The 27,027-nt window shown below is 42.9% G+C and overlaps 5 protein-coding genes and 1 long non-coding RNA gene across 7 annotated transcripts in view; 5 read left to right on the top strand and 1 right to left on the bottom strand.

The window, feature by feature from the left end:
- The window catches only part of LOC120829400 (homeobox protein Hox-C10a), a 39,693-nt gene extending 26,714 nt beyond the window's left edge, over positions 1–12,979 (top strand). The window contains exon 3 of the transcript XR_013453119.1: positions 10,124–12,979. The gene's annotated coding sequence lies outside the window, so the exon portion shown is untranslated. The remainder of the gene's footprint in view (positions 1–10,123) is intronic.
- Positions 906–2,867, top strand: hoxc6a (homeobox C6a). Of its 2 annotated transcripts, none has more exons than XM_040193467.2 (2): positions 906–1,302; positions 1,756–2,867. In XM_040193467.2, the coding sequence occupies exons 1-2, from the start codon at positions 906–908 to the stop codon at positions 2,061–2,063; spliced, it is 705 nt and encodes a 234-aa protein (XP_040049401.1). In that variant the 3' UTR covers positions 2,064–2,867. The 2 variants fall into 2 exon arrangements, with proteins under 2 accessions (XP_040049401.1, XP_040049400.1); XM_040193466.2 differs by having other exon boundaries at positions 1,753–2,867.
- On the top strand, positions 3,562–6,473 carry hoxc5a (homeobox C5a). Its single transcript, XM_040193469.2, has 2 exons — positions 3,562–4,270; positions 5,467–6,473. Exons 1-2 carry the CDS (start codon positions 3,790–3,792, stop codon positions 5,673–5,675), a joined length of 690 nt encoding a protein of 229 aa, XP_040049403.1. The 5' UTR covers positions 3,562–3,789; the 3' UTR covers positions 5,676–6,473.
- Positions 12,980–14,502: 1,523 nt separating the features above from the next.
- Positions 14,503–16,524, top strand: hoxc4a (homeobox C4a). The gene is made up of 2 exons (XM_040193463.2): positions 14,503–15,048; positions 15,559–16,524. Exons 1-2 carry the CDS (start codon positions 14,613–14,615, stop codon positions 15,915–15,917), a joined length of 795 nt encoding a protein of 264 aa, XP_040049397.1. The 5' UTR covers positions 14,503–14,612; the 3' UTR covers positions 15,918–16,524.
- A 4,219-nt stretch (positions 16,525–20,743) lies between these two features.
- On the bottom strand, positions 20,744–25,549 carry LOC144388874 (uncharacterized). Its single transcript, XR_013453134.1, has 3 exons — positions 25,343–25,549; positions 23,289–25,247; positions 20,744–21,293 (listed from the first exon to the last, which is right to left on the bottom strand). It is a non-coding gene; the product is annotated as an uncharacterized LOC144388874 (long non-coding RNA).
- On the top strand, positions 21,704–26,356 carry LOC120828952 (homeobox protein Hox-A3-like). The gene is made up of 4 exons (XM_040192649.2): positions 21,704–21,745; positions 23,533–23,680; positions 24,005–24,171; positions 25,221–26,356. Exons 3-4 carry the CDS (start codon positions 24,138–24,140, stop codon positions 25,754–25,756), a joined length of 570 nt encoding a protein of 189 aa, XP_040048583.2. The 5' UTR covers positions 21,704–21,745; positions 23,533–23,680; positions 24,005–24,137; the 3' UTR covers positions 25,757–26,356.
- Positions 26,357–27,027: the final 671 nt, after the last annotated feature.

Here is a 27,027-nt window from a genome sequence, read left to right as displayed (position 1 = left end):
CCCTCACAGAAGAGAGACCATAAACGCATTCTTACCACCTACACCCTCCCCCAGTTCATTGCAAAAAGCCTTCAAATTGCTCAGATGCTAATTCCTACACAATGGAAACATTAACAGTATGCTGGAAGCGGTCGATATGGCTGAGACTAACAAAAAGAAATGCAAATATTAATTTAGTCCTGATTCAAAGGTGCCGAGCAATCCACCGACCCAGTGGTGTTTTGATTATAAAACTGTGTTTTTGGGGGGAAAAGACACACGCATACAAAATCCTCACCCTCAAACTGACAGAAAATGTATTTTCTTTCTCTTTCGCTCAATTGGTTTGATGATTCCACGCACTCTCTACCGCCTCTGTATTTGTTGTATGTATTTTTAATGCAAATGTTTCGGCTTGGTTTGAATGTGATCACTGTACCGAGTGACATTGCCCACGTCTCATATCATACTTCACTCCCAAACCCCACATGCTGTGAAACTAAAGTAAAACATGTCTCATCCAGCCAGGCTTATAGTGCGCCTCTCCAACTCTCATGGTGTGTTTATCGGCATTTAGCAGTAATGTCCAAGCGCTGAGCTAAAAGCTACAGTTTCTCCTCAACTCCTGCCTTTCGATTGGCGGAGAATGGTCAGCTGACGTTGTCATATTGTCTCTCACCGAGCCAAGCCTCGGCTATAACACTCGGGTTTGTGCGTCTTAACCGGAGATTGGAAATTAATAATATCGAACCCTCAAAGTAGCCCACGTCCAGTTGGAGAAGCAAGAAAGTCGAGGGAAAAAAAGAAGACCTTGGAGAAAGGTGTGGTTGGTTGACACAGACGCGGAGGAGATTTACTGAGAACGAGATTGAAGAGCGACCGATAAAGAAGTGGGGAGAGTTGGAGAGAGGGTTACAAGGCAAGGTATGAATTCGTATTTCGCAAACCCGTCGCTCTCCTGCCATTTGTCCGGTGGTCAAGACGTTTTGCCCAACGTACCCCTAAACTCCACCACCTATGACACAGTCAGACATTTTTCGTCGTACGGCGCTGCCGTGACCCAGAATCGGATATATGCACCGTTCTACTCTCCCCAAGACAATGTCGTGTTTGGGTCTGGCAGGGCACAGTACGAATACGGATCAAACGTGTTTCTTCAAGACAAGGACGTGCTCCCCAGCTGCAGACAAACAAACATGGGACTCAGTACACAAAGCCACATTGCTCAAGAGTACAGTTTGGACCAAGGAAGAGCAGGAGCGCAGGATCAGAAAACCAACATCCCGATTTACCCGTGGATGCAGCGAATGAACTCACACAGCGGTGAGTTTTACTACGACAAATAAATTAAGGAAATGGGCCAGTTTTACGATATGTCTTACCAAGAGAGTAAGTTGCTTTTTATGGCCCCATAAAACATTACTGTATCCCCTTGACTTGTGGATGGGCCTTTACGTGTGCAAACAAACAGCTTTCATATTAAGAAAGATATAGTAGCCATAACCAGCAGCAAGAGACGCGGGGAATGCGTTGTATTTTTTTTATTAATTATTTTTATAATAAAGCTAAGATGCCCTTAGAGAAAGGCTTTGATTAGATGATTTGTGTTCGTGGATTTCTATACGGTTTATGATTCTAACAATGAGGTAAAACTTGTTCTCAACTGCTGCAAAGTGTTATTAGAGCGCAGACCGATGCGTGTGTGTTTTCCAAATGTCAAATATGACTTCGCTTTCCAAGCGATTCAATTAGTGACTTCACTTTGTATTTCAGCAGGAGTGGGCTACGGGACAGACAGACGCAGAGGACGTCAAATATACTCTCGCTACCAAACACTTGAGCTGGAGAAGGAGTTTCATTTCAACCGCTACCTGACCCGGCGCAGACGCATCGAAATCGCAAACGCGCTTTGTTTGACGGAGCGCCAGATCAAAATCTGGTTTCAGAACCGACGTATGAAATGGAAGAAAGAGAGCAACCTGACCTCCACGGTGACTGGAAGTGAACAGACAGGAGCCTCGCCGGAGGAGGAAAGCAATGGCGCAATTGAAGAACAGAAAGAGGAGGACAAGAAAAAAGAATAGCGTAAAAAGAAAAAAACCCAAAGGGGAGAAGACCTGATGACCATTTAAACCCAACATAACTACCTAAAAAATCTGTATGGATTTAAGAGCGACTTCACTGCATGATGACTACCGCAGCTCTCCCACTTATATCCCATATTGACGACAGGAGTGTTGAGCCTTAGAAATCCAGATTATTTCAGACAGAGATTGTCCCCCTGTGACTCTCGGGGTGCCGATTCTGTTTTATTGCAATGTCACACTTGTATTGTGAAAATAAAAATAAGTATTCATTTCTACGTGATTTTTCATGCCAGTAAAATCTGTGTATTTATCCCCCCACACCCCATCCATCACTGTGAACTCTTTGATCACCTCACCAAATACATTGTTGGTCAGACTTAACTCAATGTTGTACATGCACATTCCACCGAGGAAACGGAAGGACGGGCGGGCACTGCATTTCACCTCAGTATTGTAGTAGGCCTAGTTGAATCATTTGCCAAAAAGTGTCCTGCACAAACATGAAACTTGCACGGACTCAGACCACAGTCCACGCACCAACAGCTGTAATGCCTGTAAATAAGTAAAGTAACAATATGCTATGTAAATCCCGTAAGGACGTCTGCGCATTTAGCCGCTTGGGTCGACACTGCATAAAATACAACTGCGCTTGGCCCCCCTTTTTGTTTAGCATTTGACACCACGGGCTCTCACTGCTAAGCAGATTTGTACACTAGTAATTATTCGCTTCTGTTTGGGAGTTACGATTTCATGTTTTGTCATAATTGTGTATCATGTAATAAAGTGTTTGCAAAAATCTCACCCTCGTCTTGTGCTTCAGGGAGCATCACGTCGAGTCAAATGATCGTATAAAGTAAGATGTATTGAATTAGGCAACAACCTGAGTACGGCGATTGTGAAAACTTGTTTGACATGTTATGTGTATCGTGACCATAACGGCCAAAATAGGGTATAAAGCTAAGAGACGAATAAGCTAATAAAGAGATATTTTACACGCTATGCGTTTTAACGATTACAAATCTAACTTGCCATGCTGCATAAGAGCATGGGAATGAGCTATTGTCCTAAACGCGTTCACATAGCTCTGTTTCTATAACTTAACGTCCAAAACATTCAAGTCTCACGTGCATATGTGTGAATATGTTCAAATGAAGTGAGCGCGTCTAATCAGCAGCATAACTATAATAATAATAATAATTATTATTATTATCATCAGTAGTGGTATTACTATTCTTATAATTATAATAATTATGCTATAATATGGGGTTGTTTGTTTGTCCGGGCCAGAGCGCTGTGGACGCTGCTGGCCGTCCTGCCCCATACCAGACACCAGATGACGCTCTTGTCTTACTGTCCTGCCCTTTTTTTGCGCTAAAGATCCCTGCCTGGTCCTCAACAACCAACAGCTCAAAGTTTACCGGACACGTTTCTCCAATTCATCAATGAGAGTATCAACGCCAATTTATGACTGGCCAACATGCGCACGTGATCCCATACAAATACCCCATATTTGGGCAGCGCGCGTCGGATCAAGAATTAAAAAAAGATACCAAAGCCTACTCCACCTATAAATCCTGGAATATTTTTTTAAGGCAGACAGCTTTGCATTTTTCAAAAGCGGCTACAAAGAAACGCAATGATCAACAAAAACAAGGAAATAAGCGCAACAACCAGCCCGCAGCCCGCTGCAGCTTAAAAAAGAAAGTATCGCTGATTGTTGAAAATGAGCTCGTATGTTGACAGCTGCAATCTCAGGCAAACAAGCGAGACAACTTCTCCCAACACAATGTTTAGTTTCGATCTTTCCGGGCGCGCGTCCAGCCGCTTTGAGGGTGTCAATGTGAGCGGGATATTTACTTGTCCCGTCCCCACGACCTCCGCCGAACGGGAGGAGGTGAAAAGTAGCCTGCGTGGCAACGCGGATACTCCTCTGCCGCCGGGACCACAGATAACCATGGTCTCCGGCAGCTCGTCGGAGAACGCGAGCGCCTTCGGCTACGGCGGCGGCACGCTGCTGGGACTCGGGGCACAAGGAGACGCGGAGAGGGGCGCGAAATCCGGCGGAAACCAGAGCCAAGAGGGCGAGAGGGACGCGGTGAACGCGCAGGCGGTGAAACGACACAGCGCGAGTGCGAGCCAGCTTCAGGACAGCGAGCAGCAGCCACAGATTTATCCATGGATGACAAAACTGCACATGAGCCACGGTAAAGTTTGCCCCCTTTTTTTTCTTCCTAAAGTGTGACTAAAATGCTTCCCCTTAGTCTCTCTTTGCGCTGCTACACTTCTTTTTGCCCGTTCCGGTTTTCCTCTTGAGTTTTATAGGCCAAACGCAGGAAATAATAAAAACTCGTGGTCATAAATTTTATGACAAAGGCATCCATTGCTCGTAAACCTGCTCTGTTACGGCGAAGGGGTGATCTGCGGGGTGATTTATGGTGGTATAATTGGATAAGAGAAGAGAATTGTGATAAAACTATGAAATAATATTCACAAATTCAGCTCTTAGTATTAGTTTTTGCCTTGCACACTTTATAGTCGCAGTTAATGTTTTACATTATCAGACTCACTGTGTGGGAGCGGCTTTAGCCTTAAATTGAACTCTGGGAGACATCAATGCCCTGACCCAATCGTGAACTTTTCACCTCTAAAATATTTGAATAGTCGTGCTCCTTCCCCGCGCCTTAAACCCACTGGTTGACTATTTAGGGGCCAGATGGACGGTGAGCACAATTGCTGCAAAAAAAAGGAAGCTACTTCTGTTTTGCGTTCCTCCATTTGCAAACATCCTGGAGCAGTTTAAGATATTCAAGTCCAATAGCAACTAAGGCCTGTTGCTTAGCACGCCTTAATGTTTGGCTAAATATGAAACATGTGTATAAATATATACATATATATGAGAACAAACCATGGGGGAAAAAAATCCGGTTTAATGTTCTGATCCCTTTTCCTTTAGATTATTCACATTGTTTTTCCTTCCACTGCAGCAGTAGGCTGAGGTCAGTCTCTACAGGAAGGACACCACATTAGGCCCTGTTAGTTATCCAGTCTCACATATTACAATGAGAAGCGTTTGGTGACTGTATTTTACATGTTGTATGTGAAAGAATGTAATGTAAATTTATTACACTATCTTTATCAGCCTGACATCATTTTTATTACACAAATCCACTGTAAGTCAAATCTGATTAAATTCGGTTGTATTAAGATATTTTACCTTTTGCATGAGGAAGGGTATTTCATTAATTAAATTCAACAATTGTATATTATATGTATGCTTGTAACTATTATTTTATGGATGACCAATCTTTATGCAAATGTCATAATAGTATTATCCCATAGTAGTATATGTATTCACCACTATAATGCTGCTGAAAGCTAACTGATTTTAATGCCACTTCAGAATCGGAGGGTAAACGTTCCAGGACCAGTTACACCCGCTACCAGACTCTGGAGCTGGAGAAAGAGTTTCACTTCAACCGCTACCTGAGCCGCCGCAGGCGCGTAGAGATCGCCCACACCCTGTGTCTAAACGAGAGGCAGATCAAAATCTGGTTCCAGAACAGACGAATGAAGTGGAAGAAGGACTCAAAGGTCAAAGTGAAGGAATAAAAGGGGACCAGAGGGTGGGTGCATGCAGCACGTTTTCATCCCCACGCTGCAACAGTGCTGGAGTGCCGCCTGACCTCCGGATGAACTGCTAGGAGCAATGACATCATGACACCGCGCCGTGCGCTTCATCACCAATTATGTGTCACTTGCTGCGGTTTGGGACCTAACGTATTGAATATCCCTCACGTTGATCAATCGGTTTACATTTCTAAATTAATTTGGTGCCCATGCGATGATAACCTCACTTTGCTGCACGAAGAGGACAAGAGGTTGAGGGGGGGGGGGGGTGCCCAATTCTGCACTGCGCTGCGAGTCTGCACAATGCTCAGCGTTCTTAATTTGGATGACGACGGTGGAGGCGGTCTGATAGCGTGCGACATTTCCAACTCTGTCTCCACATCATCTGATAAAAAATGTATGCCAACAACTCACAATAAAGACAGAAATACTCACTGCGCTGTGAGCAACAGTGAGATTTTCCCACCGGTCAAAGAAACCCTCTTCCACCTTTTTCATTTTCTTTTTTAATCCACCCTCTAATATATCGCAGTGGTTGAATGTGTTGTATGTCCAATGAGCTAATGTCTCCGTGAAGGCACCACCCCTGTTGTCCGTCATATCATTGTGAACCTAAATCGTATTGTGTAATTCAGCGACTGCGTGTGAAAATATTGTGATGTGCAATGAAGCCATTTCTCTCGCGCTCTGTAAAGGTGGCTGCTTTACAAGAGGCCCAGAACAACTGATAGGTGGCTTAATTGTCCGTTATAACCAATAAAGTCTCGTCACTAACATAAAGGATTTCTCCATTTATTTCTACGTATATATATTTTCTTATAACAGGCTACGTTGATTAGACGAATACACTAAAAAAAACTTCCGATTTTCTTTCTTTCGTTGTACTGTACTCATCACGTTCAGGGGGGGGGGATCTCTCGGAATCCACAGAATTCCGTTGACCAACAAACGCGCTCTGGTTAAAGGCCCCCATAAAACTTTATTGCCCCTTTTCCAACGCTGCTCCACAGGCAAACTCGCTTTTCCTGTTTAGTCAGCGAAGGAAGGGACACGCTGGCCTGTGATAACACTTGCCCTCGCGACCCGACACGCCAAACGCTGGTTTCCTGTGGCCGTAGACTGACGCGCCATCGCTGCTAAAGACCTGACAGTCACTTTATTGTATCAATATGCTCTTGCACTTTCGTTAAAACATCACGACCTGCTAGTATAGAGGACATCGGATGATGACAGATGCTGGGTGTAGGTGTAATAGAAGGACACAGCATAATCGAAGGCTATGAGCTAATTTCTATATTAAATAAAATAAAAATCAACTCACCTCTCAAACTAATAGCTCCCTATTTAACTCCCTTGACGGTTATGAGAGCCGGTCAGCTCCGCAGCCACTTTCTCTGCGCTCTGTTGGGCCTAACATACGTGGACAATGTATTGAATCCCTGTTTGAATGTCTTTCTTTTAGGGTATTTTAAAGTTTACAAGGTTACATATGCCAATTGCCCCAAGCAGGGACTGTGAATGGTGCACAGGAAGCACGTGGTGTCATTTAAGTGGGTTTTATGGCCTGGAAGAGCTGACAAACCTTCGATATATACACATCATATATAATCTTAACTGTCCGGAATCGCAGCTGCTGGGTTCCCCTTATCTGAGGAAGAAAGGGCTTTGTGGCAGTGAGGATGCAGTACCTTTTATCCGGACTGTGTAGTCGGTGGTGCGGAGCACAGAGAGCTAATGCAGTAAGTTGTTTTAACTTATACAGGCCTGTGACTGTAAGATGACTTTCCCGTGAACAAAATAGATTCTGCCTGTTTATATTAGCGTGACTTTGCATGCGTGAATGTGAAATTGACGAACTTCGATGTGGACGATGCTAATTGAGGGTTAATATGCATTTTTACAATGACAGAAATAAGCTTTTTCACGCATCGGAAAAATGATTTTTTTTTAAATGAATTATTATTGTCTTTCGTGTGTGTTGCATATTTAGTCCGATAGAAACATTATTGCTTACGGTTATTTGGTTGTCATGGTAGTTATTGTATTTTCACAGTTTTGATATTTGCACTGCAAGATTTTAATCTTACAAGATAAAAGCAAAAGCAAAGAAGACGATCTTTGCGTCTCACCACATTTGGTAGATTGTGGTAAAACAGTTTTCTTTACATAATCCCGTCTTTAACAGGATAAAAAAATACAATAAGAAAAAATATATAAAAGTCATCCAGAACCATCAAAATGTCATTCATTAACTTAACTTCACCATCCACCGCACACTCTCCCTCCACTCCGTACAAACATTATGTATTTTTGTTTAATTATTAATGGTCAAGTTTTCATTCAGATTGTGTAACTAAAAAATAATCCTCTTTTGTTCTGTGATGCTAAAATGTTGTTTTTTAGTTTGAAATAAGGCACCATAAAATACAATCCCTCCTTATTAAAATGCCTAACCTGTGTCACCTTAACACGGGGTTAGCGTTTATCTTCGTGGGCTCCTGTTGTTTCAGGGTCACTACCAGGCCAACAGACAGGTCTGTCCAGGCCGGGTCCAAAATCAGAGCTTGTAAAAAAACTGTGAGGGACGTGTCGCATGTTTAACAAAACAGTGCCGTTGTTAATAGAGGAATGTTTGGTTTTCCACCCTCGTTCCCTAAAGACTTGTCCTCACTACAAGGGGCTGAATTTTAGTGGCTTGATCAGTTTGGAGAGTGATGAGACGATGTTGATCTTATTAGCTCGATCCTTTTCTGTTGCTCGGTGGGGCACATTATTTAATTGCCCGTGTGTCTTAGAAAGAAGTTCATTTGAGAAATACTACATGGTGCTTCCTGATCAATGGTTTGCAAATTCATTTTGAAATTGAGGATATTTTGGGCTGAGTGCAGCCCAGTTGACAGAGAAAGGTGCAGCAAGGTTGTGCGTGATGCAGCACCAGAGGCCAATGTGGGGGAAATATATATATACAACAGAAATGGATGAATATTCTCTCAAAACCATCATAAGTTTTCAAGGTCCAAGTTCCGATGACAACACCATCACTTTCTGTCTTTTTGTTTTCAGATGATCAATTACACACTCCCAATAGGGGGCACTGTGTAACACTCTCCCGAGTGGGTGATTCACTCTGAGGGCAATACGCGTAAGGGCATTAGTGCTCTTTTTATGATTTTTATTTGTTCTTGTGCTGGTTTTGAGCCGTTATATTGTCATGTTTACTGTTATCACATGGATGCAATAAACAACATCAACCCTCAAACTGAAATAAAGAAAGAACCCAAAGTACAACATGTATTTCCTTCAAAAACAAAATTAAACATTTGCTGATCCCGAATGTATCAAACATGAATTTAATGCGTGATAAAGGCATCTTCATAGAGGACACGGGTCTCTTAGTGTAATCAAAATGACACTCTCAGTACTTTTCATCCATTACATCTTGAGAGGAAGCTTGAATCACGTGTGTTATTTATATTAAAGTCATCCAGGCTTAAAATATTCTGATACCACTCGGTAAAAGTGAAAGTCTAAACATCCGTTTTCCCTGTCATGTTCTGTGCTTTTGCATTATTTTCTTTAACCTGTGGAGCTGACACTGTCATCCTTCAATCCGCCAAGGTCATTTCCGGGTGAGCACAGGCTTTCCTTTGTCTGAGTCCGAATAAGAACCATAGCGTCTCATTAGGTGTGTTTCGAGCACAGCCAGATGTATTTACAATGAGAAGACAACGTCGTGATTCTTTTTCTCGCTGTTCGCCATAATTCAGCCGCGCCGGAGTCCAAGGATTTCTATTTATAGAACGTTTGCCAAGGAAATATCATAATGCTTGTAAATTTATTTTGTACGCTATGAAAATGACCCGTCCTAAATTCCTCTGTCCTGGGCCAGTTTTGCAGGAGCCCAAGGATGTCAACACTTTTCTAGGGCACCCTCCCTTCAATTAGGCCAAACAGAGAAGTTCAGACGCAGAGAGAAAAAAACTGCCCCCTTAAGATGAAATAATACCCCAACATATCAAAACACAAAGTTTACGACATTTATGGGAAAACTGTTCCCATAAACGTCTGGAATAAAACAAGCAGCTTTTTGACATTTTTAACAGAATATGTTGCTCATTTTTATTTTGAAATAATTTTAATTGATTGTTATTGTTATGATTTTGTGGTCATTTTAATTTCGGCCTAAACGAAATAGGTTACACACAATGCAGCAATTAATTTATTCGCCTGATTATGTGACACATTATTCAGTTATCCAGCAAGGGGTCAATTCATTCATATAATACACGGTAATTGGAACAAATACGAATTAAACATCGTGTAGAATGTTATCTTCTTAGTCAAGTATTACACTTTTAATTAATTAATTAATTTTCTTAACTCAAGAATGGACTGTTCTTCAATTCATTTTCGTTGTCTCCTTTTTTCAGACGGTCCGTCGGGTCAAAATGAGTGGGACCGTGGATTTATCGGTAAGTGTCATCCATCGCCCCGCGCCTTTCCACCTGGCTTTAGTCAGGAGATGTGGCACATCTTGGAGCCGCTCATTTGGCTGTGAGGCAAACAGCTGGCTGCACTGACATCACGGGCCCCGAGGCCTCTCTCCTGACCAACTGGTGTTTCACCGTTTAACAAACACACTCTTTTCACTTTCATTTGCAAACAAGAAACGACTACCCGTTTTGTAGAGGTAATACTCAGAAAACTTGCTCCCTTGTTGCACATGCGGACTGGATTAACGCTGCATTAGTCCAAAGAACCACACCGTCGCCATAATGAATTGCAGACCAACCAATTGTTTCTTTTTTTGTCATCTGGTATATGAAACCCACTCTGCTCCTTTGGCTAGAGGTTATTCATATCAAACTAGTCTCCAGTTTGTCTTCACTTCATTAAAACTTTTTATTTCAACTGACGATCCGCTAAACGTTATTACACCTAAGGAGATTAAACGTCCGAAGGCTATTAGGTTAAGGGTTTGATTAAAAGCGCAACCTAACCATTATTATCAAGTACTGCACTGTCTGCATGTCAGGTGCTGCATGCTTGGCCACCAAATAAAAAAAAAGCATGCCCTGTATGGACACAACCAAACCCTCCACATAGTTTTGCACAGACGTATTTTGTTTACATATGCACATGTGTGAACACGCTCGTGCTGTTGTGCCATTTTGCAGGGGGCGCGTTTGGATGGGGGCAATTCACAATTTCTCAAATGAACAAATGAAACATCAAATTAGTCCGCCGGAGGGTCCCATTTTTTGTACTTCTATATTATAACTAGTTATTGAACTAGGTGCACGATCTGAAAGCCATTTGCGGGAGAAATAATTCATTGCTCTCCCTCCATCAATAATCCTTGGCAGTGAACTATTGGAATCAGTCAAACGCGAGGGGTGAAACGCGGGTCAGGGCGTCTAACTAATATTAAAATGCGTCCGCCAGAGCACATAGTTTTGGGCGTGCGTGCAGCACTGTCACATGGGTGCACGACAAAGTGCTTATATTTAGATGAGCATGCGAGGAAGCCAAATTAACGAGTGAGTTAGGTGTTGGTTGTGGTTCCTCATCAGTTCACTGCTTGTTTGCGCACGATGCTTTGTTCCCGCAATGCAAAACGTGACCAAATTGATGAACATAGTAAGCGCGGGGTGGAAAAGCTGTAGATTTAGATGTTTTTTTGTCCGTTTTGGAAATCCCTTGTGCATTTCCACTGTAATCAATTCAATCGATTCATAACATGAGCATGTTTGCTGTTTTTTAATAACTCCGAAATAGGTCACATGTCTGATATTTCATTTTTCATCCGAGGCTTTTCTCATTAGCTTCCAGAGTGGCAGGAGGGAAAGGTTACCGAGCGGTCAGTATGATAATAGCAAGAAGAAGAAATGGTTGGGAACAATGGAAACTTATTTTTCATCTGCGCTGTCACGCCGTCCCTTTGTAACCTCCGTGTTTGTGACTGAATATTCATATGTGAGCTACCTCAAAAGGCGGAGGGTGAATGTAAAGAAAAGAGACCCTCTTGTCCTTTGCACGTGACGCGTTAGTGTGTGAGAGGTTATATACGCGCATTTCAGTTTATTTTAGAAAACTTGATGAAGTCAAATCCTCTTTAGGAGTATGGAGCACATTGATTTGTCTCCGTGACGAACGGAGCCTCGTGTTGTGCAGCACAGCCTCCTATTCGTCCTGACTCGCTGTGACAAATGTGTACTTCTTCAGACGGATGCTGGGAGATCCCCTCTGCAGTTTCTAACCCAAACACGCATTAGTTGTCTATATGTACCCTGTAGAACCGAATTTGTGTGAAATACAAACAGTCGCAAATAGGTCTCTGCAGGAATACATGGGCGACTGAAATACCACGCCGGCCGACGGACTCTTCTGCTCCCGCTCCGTCTTTTTTCTCTCCCAACGCTATTGCATGTACAAACATCTGTGATATACACAGCCAACATCCAGGCAGCAACGCAATAACAATGTCACAATGTGTATTCATAGTCCAGACAGCCGTAGATTGTGTAGGCAAAGGGAGAGCAAACCCATGTGTGGACATTGTGCGGCTACTGTGTCAGACCCCCGTAAAACGCGTTTGGAACCAGCGGTCGTTCAAAAGTGACTGATTTACGCCTTTTATTGCTCTATAAAACGCCTCTAACATTCTCGCAAATGGTAATAGAAATCTCGTGAGCATTGTGTACAAACATTACAGCCAGAAAGACCATGCCGTGTCTCGTTTTTTAACCATTTTATGTAATTATTGCTGCGAAAATAGATTTATCAGTTACTTTGCAATTTGCTGCACCCATAGATTGCCTTGTGTTGTATGTTTGTTCGGGCTTAATGTTTCTTTAAGGAGCCTCTGACATTTTTATTAGCATTGTTGTTATTATTATAATACTTTTGTCTGTATATGACAATGGCTATATCAAAATGATAAAATAGGAATATGTATCTTCAGTCTGGACGCTGCTGAGGTATTGGGGAGTTAACTCAGTCTCTCTTTGACCACAGCTGACTCAGAGATAGGAACTGGAAGCATGCAGCACATGACAAGTTTACATAGCCAGGCAGGATCAGTTTACACTACAGCCGCAGACCTTCAATAATGTGGCTGATGTTCAGTGCTTCAGACGAGAATAGCATGTAACATTTGGAGGCAGCAACACTGATATATAGGGTTTATATTGTTTTGGCAATGAGCTGAGTTTAAAGGAAAATAAAATATGTATGGATCTTGTAAACATATCGGTTGTATTTATATAAAGAAATACTGCATTATTCCAAATCTTCTCCAGCCTTTTCTTTCATGAAAATAGATTGTAAACATTCAGATGCTTTCTATCATGGTTTTATATAAGTTCATAACAGAAGTCCCAATGCAGCAAGTAAAAGATAATTACTTCTCAATATTGTTGGAGCAGCGGGGCACGACATGATGGAGTCAAGGGCAGCACGAAGCCATAGTGAAACATGTTATCATGAATTCCGTTGAATTGATTTTGTGGGTGTCTGTGTGAGCAGAACTGCACTTCATGTACAACTCATGGAAAGTTCTCTGTGAAGCGATAGAACTGCTCTGCATTAAAGTCAGCAGGCCATGAGTTTTTGAGACGCTCTGGTCTGTGACATCATGCTGGTTGTGTTCCCACAATGTCTGGTTTGTGATGTCACGATGATGATGCTCTGCTGCAGTTGTACAGTTTGTGACACCACAGGGGAGGCTGGTCTGCAACTTCTCAGATTTCAGACTTTGGTCTGTTAGCTGCTCCAATATTTTCTGGTCCTTAATTGTGCCACCAGGTTCTATTTTCAATGTCCAGTTTTTCAAGTGAATGCCTATTGTATATTGCATAATTATTTACTTTAAATGTAAACTCTAAGCAATAGAAACATCATTACCTTTTGTATCATCTATCTTTCTTTTGTAAATCCCCCTTTGTCCAAGCAGATTTCCAAAGGCAGCTTTTCTCATGATTGTTTCAATAAGATCCAGTTTAAATATTATCCTGACCAATTTTCAGTTAAAAGTTGAACGCTGGGCCTTTTAATTGATAGAAGTAAGAGGATATCATTCTACAATAGACAAATATCTCATCAATGCATGACGGTTTTTGTTTCAGCAGCCTGTCCACCTTTCTCCATCAATATAAATGATCAGGCCTACTTTCAGAAATCAACCACACCCCCACAGCATCTCAACACTCCAGTCGTCTCTGACATTTAGATTCACAACAAATGTATTAAGTATTTGTGCTGAAATGCCCTCAACAATATCAATTTTACAAAACAGGATAAATCTTAAGTGTGTTAATGGATTGTAATCAGTATCACATTTGAAGTGCAGTTAGTACTCTGCCTTCATTAATAAGCAGCTAACCTTTATAAAAGCGCGTATAGGCTAACACAATGATTGGTTTGCTATTGTCGTATCATATCCCGATTGCAAATCACCTATTGTCCCATTGAATAATCGAGAAGAGAAGATTTTGCGTGTTTTATTTTTTCCTTGGTCAGCAACAATAGCTACTAGTTTTGTCCCCAAGATCAATTGCCTTGGTAACACAACTAGAGAGAGAGAGAGAGAGAGAGAGAGAGAGAGAGAGAGAGAGAGAGAGAGAGAGAGAGAGAGAGAGAGAGAGAGAGAGAGAGAGAGAGAGAGAGAGAGAGAGAGAGAGAGAGAGAGAGGGGAAGGGGAAGAGAGTGGGAAAGGGAGGGAGAGATTTGTGCCCACAATGGCGACTGTAGGTATGCTAAATACCTCTGGTTCCATATCCGGGAACTACCTCTCACTCTTCTATTGGGCCATTGGGTCACGTGGTAAAAGTAACTTTACAGGGCTGCTTGCAAGTAGGAGGGCTTTATGGAGCAGAAAAACGACAAAGCTAGAAAAATTATTTTCCACTCCAGAAATTAATGATCATGAGCTCGTATTTGATGGAGTCTAACTACATTGATCCGAAATTTCCTCCATGCGAGGAATATTCGCAAAATAACTACATCCCCGAGCATAGTCCCGAATATTACAGCCGCGCAAGGGAGACTGGCTTCCAGCATCACCACCAGGAGTTATATCCTCCGCGGGCGAGCTACCAAGAGCGCCAGTATAACTGTGCAAGCATCCCCGAACCCGACACGCCAAGGGGACATGGAGTACCCCATTCTGCGCACCTGCTGACAGGGAAAGGGCAACCAGCTTCATGTGAAACCCCACAGTTGTCCATGTCCCCCGCTACCCCACCGGCCGCAACCTCCGCCTGCAACCAAGCTACCCCGGAGCATCCAAACAGCACAGCCTCCTCCAAGCAGCCCGTGGTGTACCCGTGGATGAAGAAAATTCATGTCAGCACTGGTAGGCAACTTGTGTGTTCGTGTTCCCTGCACTCCCTGTGCTCCTCTCCCCCTTTCCCTCCCTTTATCAGTCCCTCTGACTCCCATCTCGTCGCCAGCCCCTGCTCCGATAGCTGGGAAGCCTTTGAAATGGCACAATTGAGGCGGATTTACGACTCGGCTTTGGTAATTACACCCGCCATAAATTTTATAGCCGAGGTATACTCAGGGCAGCCGTATCACCATGTGGCTTCTGCTGTTATGTATTGCGCGATGGTGAGAGGGGGAGAAATGAATACGAAAAAAAAAAATCGAGCTTTGTAATCTTGCATTAATAATTTAGGTCATAGTTGGATGTGAGTGTCCTCTCATTACCCTGAGAAGTTCTTAACTTCCCATTTAAATTTCTCAAACAGCTAAACATTCATATCCAATAAATCTTTCTAGCCATATCTCAGTCGAGGCCATTCTTGTTTACCCCTCCTTTCCTCCCTTCCCCGTCTCCCTTTCTCTCCACTTATCCTATTTCCAGTGAACCCGGGTTACAATGGGACGGAGCCCAAGCGGTCTAGGACAGCCTACACGCGGCAGCAAGTCTTAGAATTGGAGAAGGAATTCCACTATAACCGATATTTAACTCGGCGGAGGCGCATCGAGATCGCCCACACCCTGGTTCTCTCCGAGCGACAGATTAAAATCTGGTTTCAAAACCGCAGGATGAAATGGAAAAAGGATCACAGGCTGCCGAACACCAAAGTGAGATCCTCTTCCTCCTCCGGGTCCAACACAAGCTCGGCAGCCGGCGCCGTGGCCGCTGCTTCGGCCACTAACACTGGGGCCCCCGACGAACTCACCGGAGCACAGCATGCCGAGGATATTACCAGGTTATAAAACCACGCACGGAGGAGAAAAGGACTGGTTATTTATAGAACAATTATATATTTTGTTTTCGTAGCTATCTTGTGCAGTTTCCTTTAACTCCAAAGTTATATAAAATGCATGTTATATAGCATGGATTATTGCGAATACTGCGAATAATTTTTACGTGACACAGGGTTTAATTTATTTGAAGCTCAATTAAGATGATGTTTTTTATTAAAAAATGTTTTGAATGAAGGAAAATAATTGTAGAAAAAAATATACGTTTTATCAAAATGTTATTGTGGGCCATTCTTTTGCCCTGGTGCCCAAGGTGAAATGCACAATCTATTTATTTCAAACAACACTGGAAGGAAGTCAATATAATAATAGTTATTTTTGGTATAAAAAAAAAGCTGGAACATACCATTGATCTTGAACTTGTATTGTTTTGGACAATAACCGTGTGTGAATTACCTCGTGTATTTCAGAAACAGGATTTTGATTTACAATTTAGTTTTGTGGTGTTAATGTTGTGTTTAGACCGTTAAACCGCAGATTATTGTGAAATGCAATAAACGGAGTGTAGTGTTGTGCTAATCATGTTGGTCAATAAAATAGTGAGTGTCTACTAGTTTTATATACGTTTGGTCAAACTTCATTTTAGGCAAGATGAGGTCTGCTATAGTTCTATGGCTCTTTTTGGAAGGATCACCTTAAAAAGTGTACAGATGTGTACTTGAACATTTCATGAGGGAAACAAGCACTGTGTTTTAATTTAAAATTGTGATTGTAAATCCTGCAGCTCATTCTTGCGTCTTCAGCAACGTGCACAGACTGCACGTGTTTTGTGTGCGTGTGGTGTGTCTGCGCGCGAGCGTGTGTGTGTGTGTGTTGGGTGTGTGTGTGTGTGTGGGAGGGGGGGGGGGGGGGGGGGGGGGGGGCAGTGCTCTTTCGTTCTGACTTGAACACAAAGCTGCATGCTTTCAGTTTAAGAGGGCATTTGTTAGATTACACATCGTTGTGAAAATATTCCTATTCATTTTGTAACCTGGTATTTTCCCTGCTTTTTTCCCTGCAGTCCACTGCGCCATGCAGTTTTCAAATGTACAGAAATAAAAAAATGAATACAATAAAGTCTTGAAGATGCAGATAGATTCTATAACGCGTCGTGTGGTAGTGGAGTAAATTAACTGACCTTTGTTATCAGGCTCTGTTGAAGTGCATTTGGTTAAAAGAAATCAATGCTGATGGTTTCTGGTCGGTTCACTCTCGGTTTGTGCTTCTATAAACACTTTGCCATATTTACCTGCTGTCTCCCCAGTGGCTGATTTGCCTCCTGAGTGTGCAGCAGCTCGTGAGAATTCAACAACAACAACAACTACAATTGTTTTGTAGTGCGGTGCGTCTGACTGCAACGTCATCGCCCAGGCCGGTGGACCGACAGGACTGTTAACACACATGCTGGACTGATACAACTGCACCTCTCAACCGACCTGACTTGAGATCTCTCTTCTTTTTTTTACAAAGATGCATTCATTTTGTTTAGGGTTTCTTTTCCTTCTTTTTCATGGGACTGGTTTTAGTGTAGACATGACTTAAACCCAAAGACGCGCAAGAATTTGATAGATTATTGAATTGTGACATGAATAGGCCTCATAAAATGCCTCTCGTAGTGGGGGGCAAAGGAGCACAAAGGGAAGAGGTATTCTCCATCATCAATCTTTCACTGGAGAGCCATGCGTTCTGTTCTGGAAAACAGCTATGGCAACAGACAGTTTTGATCTTACAAAATATTATGTACCAAGCCGTATCCACAAGCATTATTTCCAAACGTGAGAGTTTAAATGGACTTTGAAATAAAGCCCTTTAACTCCACCACAGCGGTTGCCATCTGCTTTTTGGACGGGGCTTTTGGAGAGGCACTAATGGTGAGACGGCGCTGAAAAATGAATCCAGGAGCCTTTATGTTGCTGGACAGATTAGAGAAATTAATGTGCTCGCCGCAGTCGCAGCATCCCTCCAATTCCTTTCTGGGCCCTGTCGCCTCCATGTCGGGAGGCTGAAAAGGTACTTTATTGAAGTTTGGGGGGCGAAGTGGGAGATGGCCGAGTTCACCTCGAGGACACATTTTATGTCCCATTAAGCTCATTTCAGTCTGGATGGCCGACCTCCCCAACCCTGAGACTTGACTCGCTCTCTATGCGTGCACTTTCTGATTGCGCCCTCTCTGGTCCCCCTGGCCGCCGGCTTTCTATGTGGATGTTTCTGGGCCGTGCCAAGAGATATGGGCCCACTGTTGGGGCGTCACGGAATGTGTTGACCTTTTAACAATATAGAACTCCCGGACACGTCCTCTTCTCTGCATCCGATACGTCCAAACTCGCACCCTCTCCGGTGGATTTAAAAAGAGCTGCCATGTGCGGAAACGTCCATCTGATTTAATGCACTGATAAAAGACTTGCACGTAAATGCAACATTCTTAGCCGGGCTTAGAAAAGTTGTTTGTAGCTTTTTTTGAGCCATGCTGGAAGTGTGTGTACATCCCGTTAAAAATCCGTATTAATCTGATCAATTTCCAATTTATTTCCAGTCAAACATAGTCGGCGCGGTCATGTGACTTCTGTGTGATTTAAGAGAATAACTGTCCTCAGGTCAGTACATCCGCTCAAAAACAAGCAGCCAATTATAGCTTGGTGCGCCTGACAGTACTAGGACAGTTGGTCATTGTGATTAGTTAATGGACAGGGACCTTCAAGGTAAAAAAACAACCTTGCGAACTTTCCACTGACACTCCACTTCTTCCTAAAACATATAATCCAAATGGAAATTCTGTAAAACAGAACGAAGCTTGTTTCTAATAAATAATGTTTAGCTCTGGGATACCCCAACTCCAAAGACGTTAAATATGAAGTATTGCTATTATTGATATTTCAGCATCTTTTCTGTTCAATTCATTTGGGAAATCGTAAAAGTGGCCTTGAATGTATCACAATGGTCTTATTTGGATGCGTTGAGCAACACACGACATCATCTTGCAGAGCTCAGGGAAACAGCATGTCTCGATAAACAGCTGACGCTAAAACCCAAACAACTAATCGCAGTGTGTCTCATTTATAGGCTGAGCTTCAGTCGGCTCCTCCTACTTGTGCGTTACCGGTGGAGCTCAAATAACAATCTGAACAATGATGGGATGTCAATTTTGGTTTATAATAAAATATTTTTATTAAGATGAACACGAGGAATGATTTTCAGAGATATTCTCTCTTGACTTTTCGTTTACAAACGTGTTCAATATTCACACAGATATTTTCATCAAAATATCTGTTAACTTCAAAGTTGGTCTAAACAACATCAGTGACTTCTTTGTTTTTCCTTTTTTATTATTTTCCACTCTTCAAGTTTTAAATAATATATCATCCTTCAGCCATAGTTTTAAGCAGTCCTGTACAAAAAAGCTAAGGAACTATAATCATTATGTAATGGGTTTTCAGTGTTTAAATTCCACAACACTTACTCAGCCATAACAGACTTTTTTTCTGACTCAAAACTGTTGAATCACACGAGATTTTTAGCTCACATTGCACCGCTGCGGGCTCCATCTGATGTATGTGCACCTCGGGCGAGGACTTTTTCTCTCTCTTTCTCTCGGAAGACAAAAAAGAGAACTTGACACAAACTGCCACCAAAATGTTTTAACAAGAGGCACAATCGAAGCCGTAATGATCAGCTGTTGTGTCGGCGTGGTTTTTTATTCCCTGCTTTCAGGGAATGTATGTAAGTAGGCTGCAAACCCCCCCCCCCCCCCCCCCCCCCTCCTTCCTCGTCTCAGGTGTGCCTTCCTCAACCACTTTGGTTTTTGATGAAAGGTGTATTGATGTGGCGCAGTGGGTTTAAGCGGCAGACATGTTGCATAAAAGCTGAGAGTTGAAACAGGGGTCACGCTGCTATTTTCCAGGGACAGAGAGGCTCCTTCGCATTGACCAGCAGTGGGTGTGTCATAAATCCGTAAATCTTTCGCCCATCCGTTCACTCTTGTGAGCAGATGCACCGCGTCTTTTCCTTTTTTTTTGTTGTCGCTGTGAGCGTGTTTGCGTGCGTGCGTGCGTGTGTGAGCGCGTGCCTGTGGGTGCTGTGGGGTGGGGGATGGAGGGTCTTCTGTGCTTGGGTTAAACACATTTACATAAAGCTACATTTCAAAACTCCATCAGACATGTTAAATGATTTGCTGTCAGTGTTCGCAAACCTTCCAAGCAGGGCGCGACAAAGCAGCTTGGAGACTCCAACATCACATCCACGGGACACGATGACCACGAGGAAACGTGCCAGAAACACTGTGTCATCATAATGCCTCGCTGAGTTGAATTTTTCATTAACTTATTTGCTGCATCGTTAAAGACCTTAGAAATTACAGTAATTTCCCCTCAGTTTAAGGTGTCACCGGGAGCCCCGACAGTCACTAGATTGAGTTATGATTCTGTTATTCACTTTTCATTAGCAGAAGTGATCCGAATTTGGAACTAAAAGACTATAGATCCACAGTTATATAGGTTAAGTGCAAATGTCCGTTTTATCTAATTTGCTCTATGATTGCTGTGTTTGTGTGGCCACTAGTTGCTTTGCTCCATTGTTTGAGCACATCAGCTGAAATTTGGAATGTTTCAGACAATTCATGTGTTCATTCATTCATTCAATGTTGGAGCCCTGCATGTAAAAAGAAAAGGGTCATCTTTCGAAATGTTAAACACGTGGTGGAAACCTGCCGTCACGCCATTTTAACCAAATTAGTTAAAAATTGAAGATTCCAATGATGAAAAAAATGTTTCATTTTAATAATAAAAGGCCCATCATCATTAGTTGAGAGGAGAACAAAAATATCTTTAATTGTTGAAACACACACAAGCTGCGAACATATTATACACATACATCACCTTTCAGAAGAAAATATAAAACACATTTGTTTTTAAAGATATTCTGATACGCAAATTTCCCCCGGGTAAACAAAAAGTAATTTCCAAATGTGACACATTGAGATATACAATGTCTCAGAGCTGCACGATTTATGTTAGTGTGCACTCTCCACAGACAGGCCAGAATTTACAGCGAGCTGTGCTTTAAACAGGCCCAAATTATGACTCCATGTTAATGGACATGCTCATGCAAGTCAGGACTTGTTTAGGAAATTGACAATGTGTGTCTTTTCCTCACTTACAAAGTGCAGTCTGCAAACTCCAGTCCTTTCATTTCACTCTGCATTGTTTACAGCAATATAGGGCATCGGGCCCATAAATCTTCTCCTTGCTCTGCCAAGACAGCGCCATTTGTATGCACCGTTTTAACCGACAGCATCCTCTGCCCATTAACGTCTTCTCCCCGGCTCTCTCCCGGTCTCCTGCCCGCCTCTGTTCCCTGAGAAATGCATTAACCGATCAGTGCATTTGTTGACCCCTGAAAAACAATTGTGTGTTTGTTTGTTTTTTAATTTTAAGGACTATATAATTTGGGGGGGAAAATACAGAATGCAACGATTTTATTCTTCAGATGCGCGCGGTTCCAGATATCCCCGTTCCCCAATACCGTCGTAAGTTATTGGAAATAAAAGTTTATCGACGATTTGCTGTGTTGTTTGTGTTAGCAGGCGAGAGCGCGCGCGCGGCGAGGAGGGATTGTAACGGGCTCGACACCCGGAGCGACCGGCGCGCTTTTGTGTGAGAGAGAAAAATGATTTATTGCCACCGAGGCGGTTCAAACAGAGTTCACGGAGAATTGTGGTGGAGCCACGGAGGAGCTAAATTATGGTCTCGCTGAGCTAGTATATCACAGCTCCTATCTCCAATAGAGAGTGTGTTCAAGGGTGTGAGGTAAGGAAAACAACAACGGATTTAATTACTTTCCCGCATTTCTGTCAGTGCTTAATTTGCCTGATAATACAACATAGAGCTAAATTATATTACAAACAATGACAATAATAACTATTAGCATTGTTACGAGATGCAAGCTTTCATTTCTATGGATTCTGCTAGTAATTTAGCTGCCCTTTTAATGGACAAGTTGAGGAGATGCATCCAAGCTAAATGTTTTCATTTTTAGTTTAAATTGAATTAGGACTCGGTTTGAGTAAAAGTCGGTTTGATGTTGATCACGGTCGTATCGTGTCCTTGGAAATTCAACAAAGAAAAAAGAAAAGACCAGGTGAAACCTCAGTGATGTTGGCAGCCAAAGCAACGAAGGGTGAATGGAAAAGGGGGAAGGCTCCTCTTCTTCCAAGCTATGCAACCCCGAGTCCATAATCAATCACCGCTGAGAGGCATCTGAAGGGGGATTTCTCCACAGCTTTGTTGTGGTCAAACACCAGAAGGAACTTATAAAGCCAAAGCCTGCTTCAACTGAGATTTACAGGATATGCCAAAAACCCCTCTTTTTGGAAGACGTTTCTTTTGCTGCACAGTTTTATTTAATAATTGCAATGGCTTCATTATTCTAGTTATTTATCCACTTTGCACACGTTGTGTCGTGTTGAAACGACGCACTCGTGTTTTATGAGTTTTCTTTTCTTCCCAAGGGTAACTCACTTTGCCCACAATTGATGTAGCATTTAGCTCAAATAATTCCCCCCAACACATTTATTACGGGAGTTTTAAACGAAGTTCCAAAATCCACACTTCGTTTAAGTGCTTTGCACCTTTCTAAGTGTATTTCCAACTTCCCTGTACTTTGTATGGACTGCATTGTAGCTCTAAAACAGGCGTCAAATAAGGACTCTGGAGAACATCTCCCCCACTCCTTTGTCCATCCGGCCGTGGAGCAAGCGGGGTGTCCCCCACCCAAACGTCCCCTGCGTTTGTCCGTCGCCACAGAGCCACAGACAGGGACACTCGATACTGTACAGTGATGCCTGCTTAATGCAAATGCGCCGGGAGGAAAAAAAAAGTCTCCAAAGATTGCCTCCTTTGTCTTTGTGTGGCAATGACTGTCAAAGCCTTTGTTTGACCACTCCCCGTGAATCCGATTAAGCCAAAGCTATACTTTCGCCCCAACAGTTATACGCATATGTTCGTATTTAAAAGGGAAAGCCCGCCGATTTATACTGGGCAGTCAAATAAGTTGCAAACCAAATTATCCAAAACAATCGGAATTATTTATTTTACACGAGCCGGGCGTTTCGCAGTGCCCATATGGAGCAGCTAACAACCTTGAAATACAGGGAAATTCTTCTTCTTCCTATTCTGTTATTATATTTAATTGCAGAAAAATACACCGCAATTACCAATTCCTTATTAGACGTTTTACATCTGAAAAAGCCGACGTGAAATAATCAGTTGTGGTCGATGACGCATTACCATGGAGTGTATTAGCTCATCGACATTATTCACCAGGAAGTCCTCACGCTGTGGTCAAACCTACCACGGGGTCGGGATGTGCAGCTGCAGACACGTGGGTCCTTCTAACAATCGCGTCCTGTCGGGAAATATTGACAACATTACAAGAAATCAACGCTGAGTTTGAAACGAGACGTTCCTCACACCGCGCGGTCTCCCCCTCTCTGCCATTGTGTCTCCCTCACGCGTAAACACACCCATCTTATTTACCCCTGACAGTTATGACACAGTTGTTGGCGTCAACTCATATTCCGTTTTGTGTTTTATAGATAAAGGAACGCAGGCGGCTCATAGAAATGTTATCTGAAGAAATATCGCAGACGCTTCTCCGGTCGCCCCAAGTTGCCTGCGGATCACTTTGCAACTCCGAAGCTCTGCTATTGGACGATGGCCTCACGTGACTACGGCTCCCTTCTGGTAAACGTTATTCAAATGTTACACGTGGTTATTTCAAGTGCGCTTCGCTGCATGGCTTTTTAAATCAGGTTCATTTTGATCGGATACTAGACGTTCAGAAGTGCTATATTCTTTACTACTGTTGAGAGACCCCTGGTATCATACAGTTTGATGAGCTGGGTCCATGGACCCCCAACAGTCTGCCCTCCTACTACTGCATGGCAACAGTTTTGCTGTGAGCTCTGGACAAGTGCCAAAACTGAGCGCGGGATACGATGAAGGAGGAGGAGAAGGCAAAGAAACTGAACTTAATCAGCCAAACATGACCTCCTCTGCTCATGTCAGTTCCAGGTTGAACCCAGGTGAACATCTTCAGTGCCCACTGGAGCCTCTGGGTCACTGCCATGCCGAGGTGGACTTCAAGAGCAGGAGCTGCGGTCTACTCGCCATCTGCCACTCAGGAGTAATTTATCCCTGGATGAATCCACGGCCAGCTGATTCAGAACTATATGGTAACTCTGGTTTTGTCTTTTTTTTTAAAGCTCAAAAGTGAGTGCACAATCTTTAAAATGTGCAGTCTGATATACAGCTTATCTCTGACTCTATAGCTGCTTAGACTCTTTGTTTCATGAAGACACAACTGAAGCCAGTGAGCTCCCCAATCTTACCTGATGACAACATTTCTACGTAGTACAAGCAAAGGTCTCACTATAGCTTGATAATAATGTGTCACATTGTTTATGTAAATGTCATTGACTTGCTAGTTGTTTTCTGTTCAGGTTAGAAATAATCTTCTAAAGCTACAGTGACACGGTTGGGCACCTTTCAATAAATCGGTTCTATTCACTAAATACATTTGTTTTGAGTGTTAATCATTGTCAATCACAGAAATAGAACGTTTTAATATTAAATACATTAAAGTAGAGTATGTTAAACAACAAATATAAATAAATTACCAAAATGTTTTTTATTTACATAAATAAATAAACATCACAACCTTGAAACTAAAATCAACAATGAAGCAACAGTTTGCCAGTCTGAGGAGAGCCCTCTTCCTTCTAAGGCCACTATCATTACGGCCATAAGAGATCCATTAACCCCTGTGTGTTATGCTGTTGTCAAGAAGGCCCCGGTATTGCCCATATACATGTCAAATCGAATCTCTAATGGTGGTTATTTTCAGTGGTGGTCCCATGATACCTTTTAAGTGACTGAGATGGGGATTTGACAGGTCTGCTTCCGTGTGGAGCTGTGATTAATGTGGCCTGTCAGGCAGCCGTAGCGGCGTCAGATGTTTCCCCCAGACTGTTTCTTCAGGAGGTAACTTACCCTGAACACATGACACAGTAGACAGCCAGTCTTGTATAGTGTCTAAAGCATGACTGAATACACAGGAAGAGCCGAGAACCCTAATTTGTCCCAGGTTGATTGGCGGAGGATTAACATGGTTCTCACTGGCACTTGAAGTCCAAGGAGGGTGTACGTTTCAGGATAGGCCTGTGACATATTGCGCGGTGGCTCTTATCCCCTTCTCTTCTTTATCTGCTTCCTCCTGCATCAGTCGGGGGGGGCTTGGCGGTGGATCTGTCTGGCAGAGGAAGGCTCTGCGTCAGAAGGGAGCGAACGGCCTTCACCAAAAGCCAGCTGCTGGAGCTGGAGAAGGAGTTTCACTTCAGCCCTTACCTGTGTCGTTCTCGGCGGCTGGAGATGGCCGCCGGGCTGCGTCTCACCGACCGCCAGGTGAAGATTTGGTTTCAGAACCGCAGGATGAGGCACAAAAAGGAGCAGAGGCATGGAACGGGCGCCAGGTTTTCCCAGTGGGCTCCTTATAGCCCTTCCCTCAGGTCGAGCTCATGTGCAGACCAGTCGAGGCTTCAGGGTGAATGCGTTGAAAGAACCTTCTCAGAGCTGCAATTTATGGACTACGCTCCTACGTCCTCCTCTCTTTTTGGCGCTTACGGCGGCAGTGGTCAGTGTAACGACCCCGCGGACCTGCCCCGTCTGAGCTGCATGCTTCCACCTGTTGCAAAGGGCCCTCCGCCCTCCTGTACGAGCACAGGCAGCCATCACCGTGCTGGCATTTCAAACTGGCCCTAGGGGTCCATAATGGACATTCCTCCCGTGCTCATCAGAATCTCAATGATATTCTTCATCCACTTTCACTTATGAAAGACTGGTTGATGTCTTATTAGCATCCCTGGGTTTAAATCCCCTTAACACACCATTCATGAAACATTTTAATTAAACTCTATGAACATATCTTAATTGAAGGAGAGCTACAGCGATATCATTTGTGTTTCTCATCCACAGAGACTAATGACTGCGGCTCAAACCTGCTGCTCATATTACTCACGGGGCATTCAAAACACATTTGATCTATAAATTACTACATGTTTTGCTGTTATTTTGTGGCTGTTACATTCATATTGTTGTTGCACGTTCAATGCATGTGAGAATCTTGTTAAGAGTGATTTCCCTCTTTTTCTAAGTGTTACGTTTGGCTCTTTTCTACTGTAAATAACGGGTCAATTGCATAAAATGTTTAAGCGTGAAATGGGAAGAATAACATTAATAACCAATGCTGTTATATTTTTATTAATCCCATTAAGGTACACAGCAAGTCTTTTATACGTTTCTTGATTAATTGATGTCATATGCTGTACACGCTTATTAATAAATGCATTTGGGAAAACTGCAGCCCTTGTGTAATGTTTACCTTATTCATCGCTGATTCGATTTCAGATCTTTTTCCAGCAGAATTTCATGAAGGATTCAGATCTCTGAGGGAAAAAACAAAACAAAAGAAAGTAATCAAATAAAGGCATGTTTTAGATTAATTGAAAACTCTACAGTTTATTAAGGTTACACTCGCAACATGAGCCTCCTCCTCCTCGATCCATCCCTCCTAGTCCCCCATCATTAATCACTGAGACAGGGCAGTCCTTCCAGCCCTCCTGAACCCACAGGGCACCATGACAAGATATCTCGCCTCCTCCTTCCCAACCCTTGCATTTTCAATAGCCAAATTGTAGTGGTGCAAGTTGGGGCTGGTCTCCTTCTTCGGGGGCGTTAGATGTGTAGCTTAGACGCCTTTAGAACAGACGACTGGCCACGAGGTTCAATCACTGAAGAACTTATCTTAAAAGGGAATGAAGACTTAGTTTTTAACAGCATCACTGTGAGAAGTTGTTAACTGTAAATTATGTCATGGAAACATTATTTTTTTCTCCTGCTATTTTGGATTCCTGCATGATCCTCGCACTGAGCTAAATTGTGCCCTCTGGGAATTTGGCTTCAATGTGACAGAAGTGGGTCACAGATTCTCTCGGGTCTCAGTAGTTTTACACTTCAAACTTAGACAGCAGCTC

Source organism: Gasterosteus aculeatus, chromosome 2 (genome assembly GCF_964276395.1).
Source record: "Gasterosteus aculeatus chromosome 2, fGasAcu3.hap1.1, whole genome shotgun sequence".
In the NCBI taxonomy this organism is placed as follows: Eukaryota; Metazoa; Chordata; class Actinopteri; order Perciformes; family Gasterosteidae; genus Gasterosteus; species Gasterosteus aculeatus.
The sequence above is the reverse complement of the archived record's forward strand: the minus strand, read 5'-3'. Positions and strand labels throughout refer to the sequence as shown.

What these genes read in the sequence shown, in the direction of transcription:
- hoxc6a (XM_040193466.2), top strand. Translation starts at nt 906, where the DNA reads ATGAATTCGTATTTCGCAAACCCGTCGCTCTCCTGCCATTTGTCCGGT. An exon ending in GCGAATGAACTCACACAGCG is followed by an intron (nt 1,303 to 1,752) that starts GTGAGTTTTACT and finishes TTTGTATTTCAG; the next exon opens with CAGGAGTGGGCTACGGGACA.
- hoxc5a (XM_040193469.2), top strand. Translation starts at nt 3,790, where the DNA reads ATGAGCTCGTATGTTGACAGCTGCAATCTCAGGCAAACAAGCGAGACA. An exon ending in AAAACTGCACATGAGCCACG is followed by an intron (nt 4,271 to 5,466) that starts GTAAAGTTTGCC and finishes ATGCCACTTCAG; the next exon opens with AATCGGAGGGTAAACGTTCC.
- hoxc4a (XM_040193463.2), top strand. Translation starts at nt 14,613, where the DNA reads ATGATCATGAGCTCGTATTTGATGGAGTCTAACTACATTGATCCGAAA. An exon ending in GAAAATTCATGTCAGCACTG is followed by an intron (nt 15,049 to 15,558) that starts GTAGGCAACTTG and finishes TCCTATTTCCAG; the next exon opens with TGAACCCGGGTTACAATGGG.
- LOC120828952 (XM_040192649.2), top strand. Translation starts at nt 24,138, where the DNA reads ATGAATCCACGGCCAGCTGATTCAGAACTATATG. An exon ending in AGCTGATTCAGAACTATATG is followed by an intron (nt 24,172 to 25,220) that starts GTAACTCTGGTT and finishes CTCCTGCATCAG; the next exon opens with TCGGGGGGGGCTTGGCGGTG.